This window comes from Sinocyclocheilus anshuiensis, unplaced genomic scaffold (genome assembly GCF_001515605.1).
Source record: "Sinocyclocheilus anshuiensis isolate Anshui unplaced genomic scaffold, SAMN03320099.WGS_v1.1 scaffold770, whole genome shotgun sequence".
Taxonomy (NCBI): Eukaryota; Metazoa; Chordata; class Actinopteri; order Cypriniformes; family Cyprinidae; genus Sinocyclocheilus; species Sinocyclocheilus anshuiensis.
This window is the reverse complement of record NW_015544161.1, coordinates 113,507-125,542: the sequence shown is the minus strand read 5'-3', so window position 1 is coordinate 125,542 and position 12,036 is coordinate 113,507. Positions and strand designations below refer to the sequence as shown.

Genomic DNA, 12,036 nt, shown 5'->3' with positions numbered 1-12,036 from the left:
AATAACAGATTCCTATGGATGCTTCCACATAGACCGCGAACATTCGCGCACCGAAAATGCGAATGTTTTTTTTTCGCACCAGTCCGACGAATCTTTTCAGTTTCGCAAAGCGAAAACACGAGTTTGCGCATTAGTTCCGCCCACTACCGGAGAAAGCGGTAGTTCTTGAAAGCCGAAGAGTTCCAAAGGACCTCCGTTATTTTGACAGGAAAATACAATAAAGAATATCGTTTACATGTAGCGCTTCAATTCTCTCTCTCCCTCTCTCGCTGCGTGTGTGTGAAACAAAGCGACGGCGAGTTGTGCGCCTTCACACTAGAGTTTACGGTAACGGTACGTCAAATACAGGTGCGTTGCACATGAAAGCGAAAACACGAGCCGTCCAATAAGATTTGAGCTAGGATCACGTGACCGGAGCAGCTGCTGTTGCACAAAAAGGCAAGAAACAAACACAGAAGAAGAGTATCCCGAGAGAGAAGAGAGTGGATGCTGAGGTTTTGTTAGGCTATCTTTGGTAGGCCTATCTGAGAACAGATTATTCTCACATGTTCTTAATATAATTCATATTAATTCTCCACTGAATTATGTGATCTGGAGAGCACTGTCCTTTTTCTTCCAGGTGCGCGAGTGTTATGATTCAGAGCGCGTAAGGAATCTTCCGTATTTTAAAAACATCGAAAACATAGAAAAACATTTTTCTACACATGAAATATGAAAGCAAATAGACATATGATTATGACGATATATTTTCTGTATGCGTTTTGTATACAGCTCATGGTATTTTTTATAACAATAAAGGATGTTTATGACAATAAGCAGTGTGGCGTTATTAAACATACAAATGTCTGCCTATTACAGAATCAAAATCAACTATAGATCACAATCGGGACTTATTACAAGCACTCAATGATGGTTTAAAGTATGTTTTAAGCAAATACCTTAATAATTAGGCATAAATGTTCAAATGGGGCTTCATGCTAATTGTAATTCTATTTTTTAAGATGTTTTCTTGTAAGCATTATAGATAGTTTGTGTTTCTGGCGTAGAACCAAACTTTACTAAGCTATATTAATTTAATGCTGTATATTGAGCATTGGATGACGTTAAATCGGTGTTATTAAACAGAGTGCATGTCAGCCTAGAATCAAAATCAACTATAGATCACAATCGGGAGTTATTACAAGCACTCGATGATGGTCTAAAGTGGGTTTTAAGCAAATACATTAATAATGACACAAATTTTCAAATGTGGCTTGATGCTAATTGTACTTCTATTTATATTTTAAGATGTTTTCTTGTAAGCGTTATAGATAGTTTGTGTTTCTGGCGTAGAACCAAACTTTATTTAGCTATATTAATTTAATACTCTATATTGAGCAGTGGACGATGTTAAATCCATATATGAGATACATATCTGAGGAAAAATGCATTGCTGGTCGGCGCCACCTAGCGTGAAGGCGAACAATCGGTCCTGAAACCCAGCCCTGTACGGACACGCATATGCGAGTGATTTACTCGCAATGTAGAGGGTTGCACCAAACGGGTCCTGAAATATCTTCCAGCTGCTATTATACATTGCATGGGTTCAAGGGGCTGTTGCATTCCAGAGTGTGTCTGACTTCTGGGGTGCATGAAGTCAGTCTAGTACTGGCCTCAGGGGCCACGTCTGGAGAAACTCCAGCCAAGGGTGCCATACCTGCTCTCCTGCCCATGTAGAAGATCCCTCGATGGAGGAATCTGGATGAATCTCTCATGTTAGTGACAGCAGGAAGGGGAAGTCATGTCCACGACAGCCACTGCGGAGAATGCAGTGCTTTTCTCTCTGGGCTGCGTTCCACTTCGCATTTAGACACAGGCTCACAAACTTCCCTAAGCACTTCCCCTCGGGGGAATCCCCTCTGTCATTTTGAAGTGCATTCCACTTTGTGAAGTGGACAAGATAAATTTATATGGACAGACCCTCAACCCCTCGATTTTGACCGAGGAAGCGAGTCTACTTCATATGTATGCTTCAGGCTGCTCCATAGACCACAGTGCAACACGACTGTGATGTCATCACAGATTGTGTTTAATTTATCCCTACCCCAAGCAACTATATAAATAAATTATTTTAAAAAATATTTAAAACAGCCCATGCATCTGTATATACATATAAAATGCTGCATCAAACAAATTCTTAAGGAAAAAAAATGTAAATAATAAATAAAATCCATAGCATATTTCAAGTGATCAAGGGCTTAGGATGTTCCAATTCAACCCATTGCAATGGTTCTGCCAGTAGTAGTGGGTACTCATGCAATGTAAATAATGACATCCAAGTCAACAAGACTTGTTAGGGAAGTTAGCGAGAGAAGGGCATAAAAAACAAACTGGAACGCAGCCAAGGACTCTGTCCAGTAGTGCATGGATGAGAGGAATTGGAGGGAAAGTGTACAGCAATAGGTCTGGCTAGCTGTGTACAAAAGCACCCTGATCCAATGGGCTGTCGTGGTCATGCTCCAAGAACCATAAACAGAAGTGAGTTGTGTGTGTGGAGGCAAACAAATCCACCTGTTCCTCACTGAATGTTCTCCATATGCCTTCTACTACCTCTGAATGCAGTCTCCAGTTGCCAGGCTTCATTGTGGCGGGTCAAGGCATCTGATGCTTTTTTTTTTTTCATTGTCTTTAGAGAGACTGGTGTGAGCCCATGTCCAGAGCTCCTGTGCGAGAGCAAGTAGTGATCTGGTGCCCCCATGAAACCATACATCTGCATGCCTATAAACCTGCCTAAATACAGGACTGTGTAGCCCATTGTCAGCAAGGTCACACTCAGGAAAACCTCCCGAGTCCTATTCTCTTCACTGCCTCTTGATGAGGTTCACAATGCCAGTAGCAGGTGAGCAAGAGAATTAGAGAGTCGACCCACTTACCCTGGGACAAAGGCCTCCTGTAGCGAATCGATGCGTTTTTGTAAGAAAAATATCCATATTCAAAATGTAATAATCACTTTAATCTAGCTTGTGCCAACAGTTATACACGGAAGCAGTTCCGGGCTGATGATGTATGAATTCGGCGTTGCGCATGCGCCGGTGAGTCTCGTGAAAACATCTCGGTTACGTATGTAACCCTGGTTCCCTGAATAGGGAACGAGATGCTGCGATGACGTCATCGCTTTGGGAACATCCTCAGTGTGATGAATGTCTGAAGCCCTTATACCATCACGTCAATTTATTGGCCAAATAGCGCTTAGCACCGCCCCTCCCACGTGTACGTAACGTGTGCTATATCAGCGTGCCATGCGATATTTCATCAGATCCTCATGTCTAGATTGTAGAACTTGATGAAGGTGCTAGGAGAGGACCATCCTGCCGCAGCACAAACATCTTCCATCGACGACCCTTTCAGAAAGGCCTGAGAAGAAGCCACTGCTCTCGTAGAGTGAGCACGTAATCCTAGAGGCGAAGTCAAGCCACGCACCTCGTAGGCCAAAGCGATAGCCTCAACTATCCAATGCGACATTCGCTGCTTAGTGACAGTGGAGCATTTGCTCTTACCACCAAAACACACGAACAGCTGGTCCGATCCACGCCACTGAGCTGTGCGGTCTACATAGATTTTTAATGCCCTGACTGGGCAGAGACCCATGCTACCTGACCCCGCGTCAGATTGGGAGAAAGCCTCTAAGACCACTTGCTGAAAGCGAAATGGATTTGAAGCGACCTTAGGAACATAATCAGGTCTAATCAGCCTTTCAGGCTTTGCCCAACCAATCAGGCTTTGCCCTCGCAAGTGAACCTGAGGAACTTCCTATGTCTCTTGACGATCTGGATGTGAAAGTATGCATCCTTTAGATCGATGGTCACAAACCAATCTCGGGGTTGGATCTGAGACAAAATGGACTTTACTGTTAGCATTTTGAACTTGCTCACTCTGAGCGCAAGATTCAAACGACGCAAGTCCAGAATCGGACATAAACCACCATCTTTTTTGGGCACAGCAAAATACCGGCTGTAAAAACACGACTCCATCTGACTGGGGGATAATTCTTCTATAGACCCTTTACTGTCGTGGGAAGAATCCCGCTGAAAGGGGGTGGCCCTTTCCGAAATTGTATGGTGTACCCATACATACAACGTAGTACCCATTGCGAGATGTCGGGCAAGCTTTTCCACGCAACCCAAAAATCTGCTCGAGGTTTTAGACGCACTATGTTCGGCGGTGGTCGAACTACAGGTGTCAAGACATCTGACTGCGGAAAGCCGCTGGCGTCTACGAGAACAGGTAGCATGGGCGGGGTTGATAAAAATCTCGCCTGAGTTTCCCGCACAGGGCCTCGAAGCAACTGAGTGGCGGGAACCTCTATAACAGGATGGCATCCAAGAGCCCTGTCAGGCCAGCCCAACACCCCAAGGGTGGGGGCTATGAAGGGTGTCATAGACGGGCCATGCTCGCATGACCCGTGGGCTTTTTCTCGAGCTCTGAAGGCTGGGACGTCTGAGGAGGCAGAGTGTCTGAGGAGGTGCTCGCCGTGAGGAGGCGCAGTAAGCGGCGGGACGGTCAAGATCTGAGCCGGGAGGCCACATTGAGAGATGCGGATACGCTTGTTCGGTCCGACCAAACTCTCCAAAGGAGGGCCTGGCCTCCGAAGACGAGCGAGGGAATCAGGAACTGCTACTAGGAGCCTGAGAACGAGAGGCCATGGCCGTCGAACTCAGGTCTATCCGTTTGCATTGGCGCGAGTGAACCAGTGGACGAGACCTAGGACCCCAATCCTTCCGAGGGGGTGCCATAGGCGATGGTTCACTACGCTGAACCTCCCGATGATGGTGTAGAGAGGATGAGCGTGAACGGACCATTGGTGGTTGACGCTCTGCCTCCCTGGGCCTATGCGGAATGAGCTGGCGAAAAGCGTCAGACTGCTGTTTTGCTGCCCTAAACTTTTCCACCACGGTGGTGACTGAATCTCCAAATAGGCCATCTTTTGAAATGGGAGCGTCCAAGAGAAAAGTTTTGTCCTTTTCTTTGATGTCTGTGAGAGTGAGCCAAAGGTGGCGCTCAACTGACACCATACCTGCCATAGACCTACCCACTGCGAAATCTGCAGCTCTCCTGAGCTCCTTAACAGCCTCAGGAGTGAGGCCTTCCCCTTCATCCAGCTCCTTGAGAAGCTCTGCCTGATAGGCTTGAAGCACACCCATAGAATGTAGCGTGGCCGCAGCCTGCCCAGCGGCCATGTAAGATTTCCAGATTAAACTGGAAGTGATCCTACATGGCTTGGACGGCAACGTAAGGCGCGACTTCCAAGATGGAGCTGAATTAGGCGCGAGGTGTGTCGCGAGAGTCTCTTCAATGGTCGGCATTGCCCCGTAACCGTGATCCGCCATTTAGACACGGTGGCGAAATCAACGGCAGCGGCGTTTGTAATACGCGCCGAAAAAGGCTGCTTCCAAGACCTTGAAACCTCTTGGTGGAGGTCTTGAAAGAAGGGAAGAGGCTTACGGGGCTGGGATGGAGTACGACTAGTCAAAAACCAGTCATCCAATTTAGATTGGGCCTGGTCTTGCGTCGGCTCACAGTCCCAGTCTAATCCCAACTTGTCCACCACGCGCGTCACAACGTCTAACAACTCATTGTAAGACGGGTAATTGCATTTCTCCTGTCCGCTCGGAGGGAGAGAACTGCAGGATTCCACCATTAAATCCTCTGAATCAGCGGCCGCGGTGGACAACACATCATCGTCATACAGCTCACAACCGAAGGAAACCTCATTACGGGCCTCCAGGGTGGGCCACAAATCGTCATTGACGAAGACAACCGGCTCGACATAATGCTCTTGGAGCTCTTGAACATGACAGGGCGAGAGCGAGAGGAAAGGAGAATACTCCGTCATCTCGTTCTCCATGGGCTCTGACTCGCATGCATCACCCCAAGTGATCGTCTCATGCGGCGCCTCGGCAACCGCAGAAACAGATTGGCGGGAGTTAGACGCAAGGCCTTTCGAAAAGGCCGCGAGCCTCGAGTGCAAAACTTTTAGCCGCAGGCTATCACAGTGTTGACAATTGGATAGGCTGCTAAGCGCAGCTTGAGCGTGATTACGGCCCAAGCATAGCACGCACCTGTCATGTGTGTCTTCTGCTTCATGCACCGCGTGGGGGGCGGTGCTAAGCTCTATTTGGCCAATAAATTAGCATGATGGTATAAGGGCTTCAGACATTCGTCACTCCTAGGATGTTCCTAAAGCGATGACGTCATCGCAGCATTGAAGTGAACCTATGAAAGGGAACCAACGTTAGTTAACAGGAGCAAAGGAAGCAAAGTTTCCTTACTTTAGCAAAGGAAAACCAGTCTTCTCTTGGCTTATATCGAAATCCTCCGACATTCTTCTTTACAAATCCTCGTTTTGTACTTCTAATTAGTGACCATTGTTTTGTTTTGATCTGTTCCCTGCACTTCCGCGTTCATCACTTCTGATCTGTGCATGCGCAAATCCGACATCATACGTCATCCGCCCTGAGCTGCTTCCGTGTACAACAGTGAGCGCAATCTAGATTAAATTGATTATTACGTTTTAAATATGGTTATTTTTCTTACAAAAATGCATCGATTCACAACAGGAGGACTTTGTTCACCCCCCGGAGCTGTGTGAGACACTTTTTATTAAGAATGGGCGCTTTTTATTTAACTTCTTTTGGACTGATGCACTGCAACACCCGCTGAGTGCCATTAAACAGCTTGAAAGATCAAAGACCATTTTTAATATAACTCCGACTGGACTCGTCTGAAATAAGAAAGTCATATACACCTAGGATGACTTGAGGGTGAGTAATTTATGGGCTAATTTTCATTTTTGGGTGAACTAACCCTTTAAGCGTCACTTCAAAACATCATCAGCTGTGCTCAAGTGATCATAAAGGGATCTTTATGTATGTGAAAGGGTGAGTACGACTGACAAAATACACTAACTTTGTATGCACACACTACATTACATCAGTAAGCTCAAGATGTCCGGTTCTTGATGTAAGAACTAATCGCTCTTTTGAGCCGGTTCTCGAGAAGTATCTGGTCGAGACAGATCACAAAATCGAAATCAAACAGCTAACAGTTAAATTAGCAAATGTGTCGATTTGCATACTCTAAACTTCAACCTATCTAAATATGTTATACTTTAAAGGTAAATCCACATTGTTCTTAAGGGGGGAATCTTCCCCATCTTAACCTACCTGTTTATCATATCTCAAGTGTGTTCAATTACCAGCAATGCACTAAGGGTGCCATCTTGTTGGCATATGTAGAATGACCTATTTATTTGCCTAGAAATGGTATTGAAACGCTTTATGTGTAGCTATATCAATATCTCATGTAAATTTTTGTTCCAGAACCACGTCTATTTTCATAAGAATTATGATCAGTAAACTCACTGAAAGAGATCATAGAATCTGCAGTTTGAATTACCTCAACAATGTCTTTACACAGTCCTGACCAACTGTCTGCAGGGGTTTGAATCAACTCAAATTAGTGTGTAAATTAAAACTTCAATCACAAGTTGTATTACATGGTGTATTATAACATCGGGGATGTCACACACAGCTGTCAAGGGGTGACCTTTTTTGTATACAGATCTCAATCTGTGGCAACCGCAAGAGAAACGTCCACTACGAAGCACCAAATTGGCAGTCAGGATAGTATTGTAGGAAGCAGGAAGAAAAAGAAACCAATTCCAAGCATATTTCCTAACCTGCATGTACATGGTTTTCAAGTAATGATGAATCCACAAATTCAATTTTGTTATTGCTGTAAGACAGAACAGCCTTCCAGTTGACTCCAACGTTTACCTTCTTCAGCCTCAGCTCTAATGGACATCTGGTGACAATTCCTATAGCAAACACAGTTCAGGTAACAATTAGTAGAACACTTCAAAATTATGTGACAATTGCTTTATATTCAAAAACACCAGTGCAGGTGCTGACTAAAGAAATGTTTTTCTTATTGTCAGCATTCGGTTAACTTTCATATCAGTATCTAATAGCAAATGAGATTAAGACAAGCCCTCACCACTCCCTCTTGGTAATGGAACTCCAGACAGTGCTTCCAACACAGAGCTTTTCCCAGAACTCTGGTCTCCGATTACTATGATAGTCGGTAACGCCAAGTCCTTATGAATCCCAGCTGACCGCAGAGTGTCAATTAGATCAATATATGGACGAATACTCTCCTCTAAATGACTGTGAACCGCTCCCCTCATTTCCTGACTGTAAAAATAATGTACATTTTATTATAAAACGTCCCTGATTGCACAGTTTTACTGTATTTCATTCTGTTTGTCCTTCTCTATATACCATTTATTTACCTTTTATTTGTTTCAAATACATTTTTCTATTACATTTTTATTTTGTTATTCTTTTAAAATTTCTTAGATAATTAACATGTGCTAAATAAATTAAAGGGGTCATATGATGCTGCTAAAAAGAACATTATTTTGTGTATTTGGTGTAATGAAATGTGTTTATGCGGTTTAAGGTTCAAAAAACACATTATTTTCCACATGCTGTACATTATTGTTTCTCCTTTATGACCCGCCTTTCTGAAATGCATCGATTTTTACAAAGCTCATCGGTCTGAAAAAGCGAGGTGTGCTGTGATTGGCCAGCTATCCAGTGCGTTATGATTGGCCGAATACCTCAAGCGTGTGACGGAAATGTTACGCCCCTTAAACATAAAACCATGTCTGCATTTGTGATTGGAGAAATGACAAACAACAAGCCCTACTCTACACTGCCCAAAAAACTTGCTTTAAATATATAAAATATAGAAACTCTTTAAATATAAAAAACGCACTTACGGTCTTTGAGTCAGAACAGTCGGCATTGTAGTCTACTCTCCCAGGATCAGGAAACAGTCCTCCATAAAATGTGCTGCACACATCCGAATATTTGGGTTGAAGCGTTCTGGAACAGTGTTGTAAATACAACTTAACCACTGAGTTCTAGTCGTGTCCTCTTTTCCGGGGGCTAGCGTGAGGAACGGCGGGAGGGTTAGAGTGAGCAGAGGCGGCGGGCTTCAAAACGGCGCGGCCGGCGATTTCGACGAAGGAGCGTCTGGAAGGACATGTGACGACTCCGGGCTGGACTCCGCTTCGTCCTCGGTGAAAGCCGATCCGGCGATCCACAGCGCAAAGTTGTAGTATTTCCTTAGCAACCAGCACGGATCAGCTCCAGGCATGACAAAGCAGATATCGTCCTCTTTTGGAAGGCCAAACAAAGTAGTTTCGCTTTCACAACGACGCACACAGTGTCTTTACGACATGGCGAAACTACAACAACAAACAACAAACAAAACTACAGCGAGAATAAAAGTTACGCCTTCTTTCTTTGTGTGAACATTTGGGCGGCGTTATGCAAATCTTCCCACATAGCAACGTAGATATGTAGGGGTGTGTTAGAACGAGCCGTTTTAGGTAGGCGTGGCTGACTCTTAACTTTTATAAAGAATATCTCTTTGGATTTGAGACTTTAGTCTTTGCAACTTTACAGATCTTCTTTATGCACCAAGAGCTTGTAACACTCCAAAGAGAAAGGAAAAATTGAAATCGCATCATATGACCCCTTTAACTTGAATTAACCTAATGTACATTTCTAATGTAGTTTTTTTAAATCCAAAACAATATTTGTCAATATTAATTAACCAGATTAATTAAAATTTGTTAGAAGTAATAACATACTAAGCTTTAATTTTGAGAACTATGATGTTTTCTATTTCATCATTCTGTTTCTATCTAAATTAGAAGAAGAAGAGAATAGAAAATATTCCTTGCCTTGACCTGGGCATTTTCTGGAAAACCAAAAAGGGTGGGAATGAAAGTGAAGTTAATTGTGGAGAATAGATGATATCCTTCTTTCTGGATCCCTCTTTAAAATTTTAGAATGTACGCTTCATCCAAACCCGGTGTCTGTAGGTAGTGATGCTGAAGAGAAATCAGAAGAGGATCCTTTCTATCAGACTGTAGTTATAGTGTATCACACCCACTGTAAAATGAAAATGAAAGTACACAAATTTAAAAGCAGGGTTTTGTTACCTTTATCTTGCACACGGCGAACATTCTCATACATTTCACTTGGCAACGATAGCAAGTATCGTTTTGTTTTTTTTAATGTCACCATTGTATTTGTTACTTGTTACATTGTCTATGGAATATGTACATATGTTTAGTGCCAACATACAACAGTCAGACAAGCACAGCAGAATTTAATCACAGTCCGTTAAAAAAATCTTAATTTTCTTAAAGTTCAGGCCTGTCTGCTCTTCAAGAGGAATGTGGATTAAAGGTTCTTTTGAGCCAGTGTCCTCTCATGATTACCTACCCATTTTAGGGTTAAAGATGGGTTAGTCCTGCTTCACAAAATATGCTATCCATGATGGCAACATGTGCTGTTTTTCTCTGACTCACAAAACATGCTACCTTAAAAAAGCATACAGGCTGACTGCCTTAAATAATAAAAGTAAATATACTTATTTGGCTCCAGTAAAGTGGACTAGTATCATAAGTATCATTATTTTCTGTAGTTACCAACTAATATTGAAACAATATAAAATATTATAACATGGAATATAAGGAAAATTATGACTCTTGTGTCAGTTGCTAGCACACTTTATTTTCCCAAATACGTTTTAGTGCATATACAACTGTATTTGTGTAAAACATTTACATTTGTATGGAGAGAAAGGGCTTCAGTTCAGTAAGGTCTGTAAGGTAAGTTTATCAAAAACTTGACATAAAAAAAATGACATCATTCAAAACAAAACTACAGCAAAACAATATCATTAATTAAAAAATCTAAAACCTAAGTTCATATATGTAAAGACAAAACAAAGAGAATTTATGAATTATAGCTTTGTTTTATTAAAATGTATAATGTGTAGACATCGTAACAAGCTTAAACATTTTTTATTATTCAAAAACACTTCATATATCAAAATATCACTGATGCTTTGTCATTTACAAAAGACACTTACTTCACACTCATCTTTAAGTTTTTTTTTTATTTCAAATAATTACTCATGATTAAACTGAACCTTAACCTTGAACCTAAAAAAATCAATATGATTTCTAAAGCACCTCAAACTACACTTTTGTTCTTTGATTTTGATATTTCTTTTGCTGCTGACTTTAAAATGCTTTTAGTGATCAAGCATAAGACAAAAAATAGAGGCAACTTGTGTCTCAGAGGTATATACTGATGCGTTCTTGTGCTAGACGCAGTCTCTCCATGCGTTGGTGTAATTCTGCTCTCTTCCATCCAGACTCTGTGTCCTCCTTTACAAGCAGCTTCACAACATCAGCTCCATCCCGCAGGTCCATAGCATGAGTCCGCAGCATCACGGCAGCTTCCTACAGTATGAACAGCAGAATCACCATAGGAATGTAGTCGGCCAGATGCTGATACACTATCTGATGGATTGAGAGAACATGTGGGAGGATTTCAGTGCATTCAATACCAAAAATGGATTTAAGAATGGATTTAAACCTCGTAGTAGATGATCAGTTTATCAGGCGTCAAGCTCCTGGTGTCAAAAACAGCACAGTTGTGGGGTGAGGTCGCGTTCTCTCCCGTATCCAAACTAATACTCGTACTCCTGTAGCTTTTCCACAAACTTGAAGTCTACAATTTTCTGGGTAAAAATGGGATCCTGCTTGTACACAAGTTTCTCCATGTTAATGTACTCATGGATCCTCTTCTCCACCTTGCTTTCTTGCTTTGATTGAATGTCGTCAATATGATTCTAAGGGAAGATACACCAGGAATGTGATCAAATGTTATTTTTAAGACTTTTATTGTCTAGGCCTATTTAATGTAATCAACAAGTGTCATTTTAACCCACCTGTATTATGTGTCTCAGATGAGGGTAGTTTGGGAAACACAGCTCACTCATGACTCTGAACTCCTTCTGCACAATATCTAAGATGAAAACTATTATTATTAATCATGTCAAACGTAATACACATACAAAGTAAATGCAAGTCCAAAGAGCAACCTTGGATGAGTTTCAAAGTATCCA

At 42.4% G+C, this 12,036-nt stretch overlaps 1 protein-coding gene across 1 annotated transcript in view; it reads right to left on the bottom strand.

Annotated features, from left to right (window-relative positions):
• Positions 1 to 8,224, bottom strand: part of LOC107695603 (interferon-induced GTP-binding protein Mx2-like) — a 31,136-nt gene extending 22,912 nt beyond the window's left edge. Inside the window, exons 1-2 of the mRNA XM_016495603.1 lie at positions 8,035 to 8,224; positions 7,718 to 7,855 (exon numbers count right to left, since the gene is read on the bottom strand). Of these exons, the coding sequence (XP_016351089.1) occupies positions 7,718 to 7,855; positions 8,035 to 8,224 (328 nt within the window). The remainder of the gene's footprint in view (positions 1 to 7,717; positions 7,856 to 8,034) is intronic.
• Between the last annotated feature and the right edge of the window lie 3,812 nt (positions 8,225 to 12,036).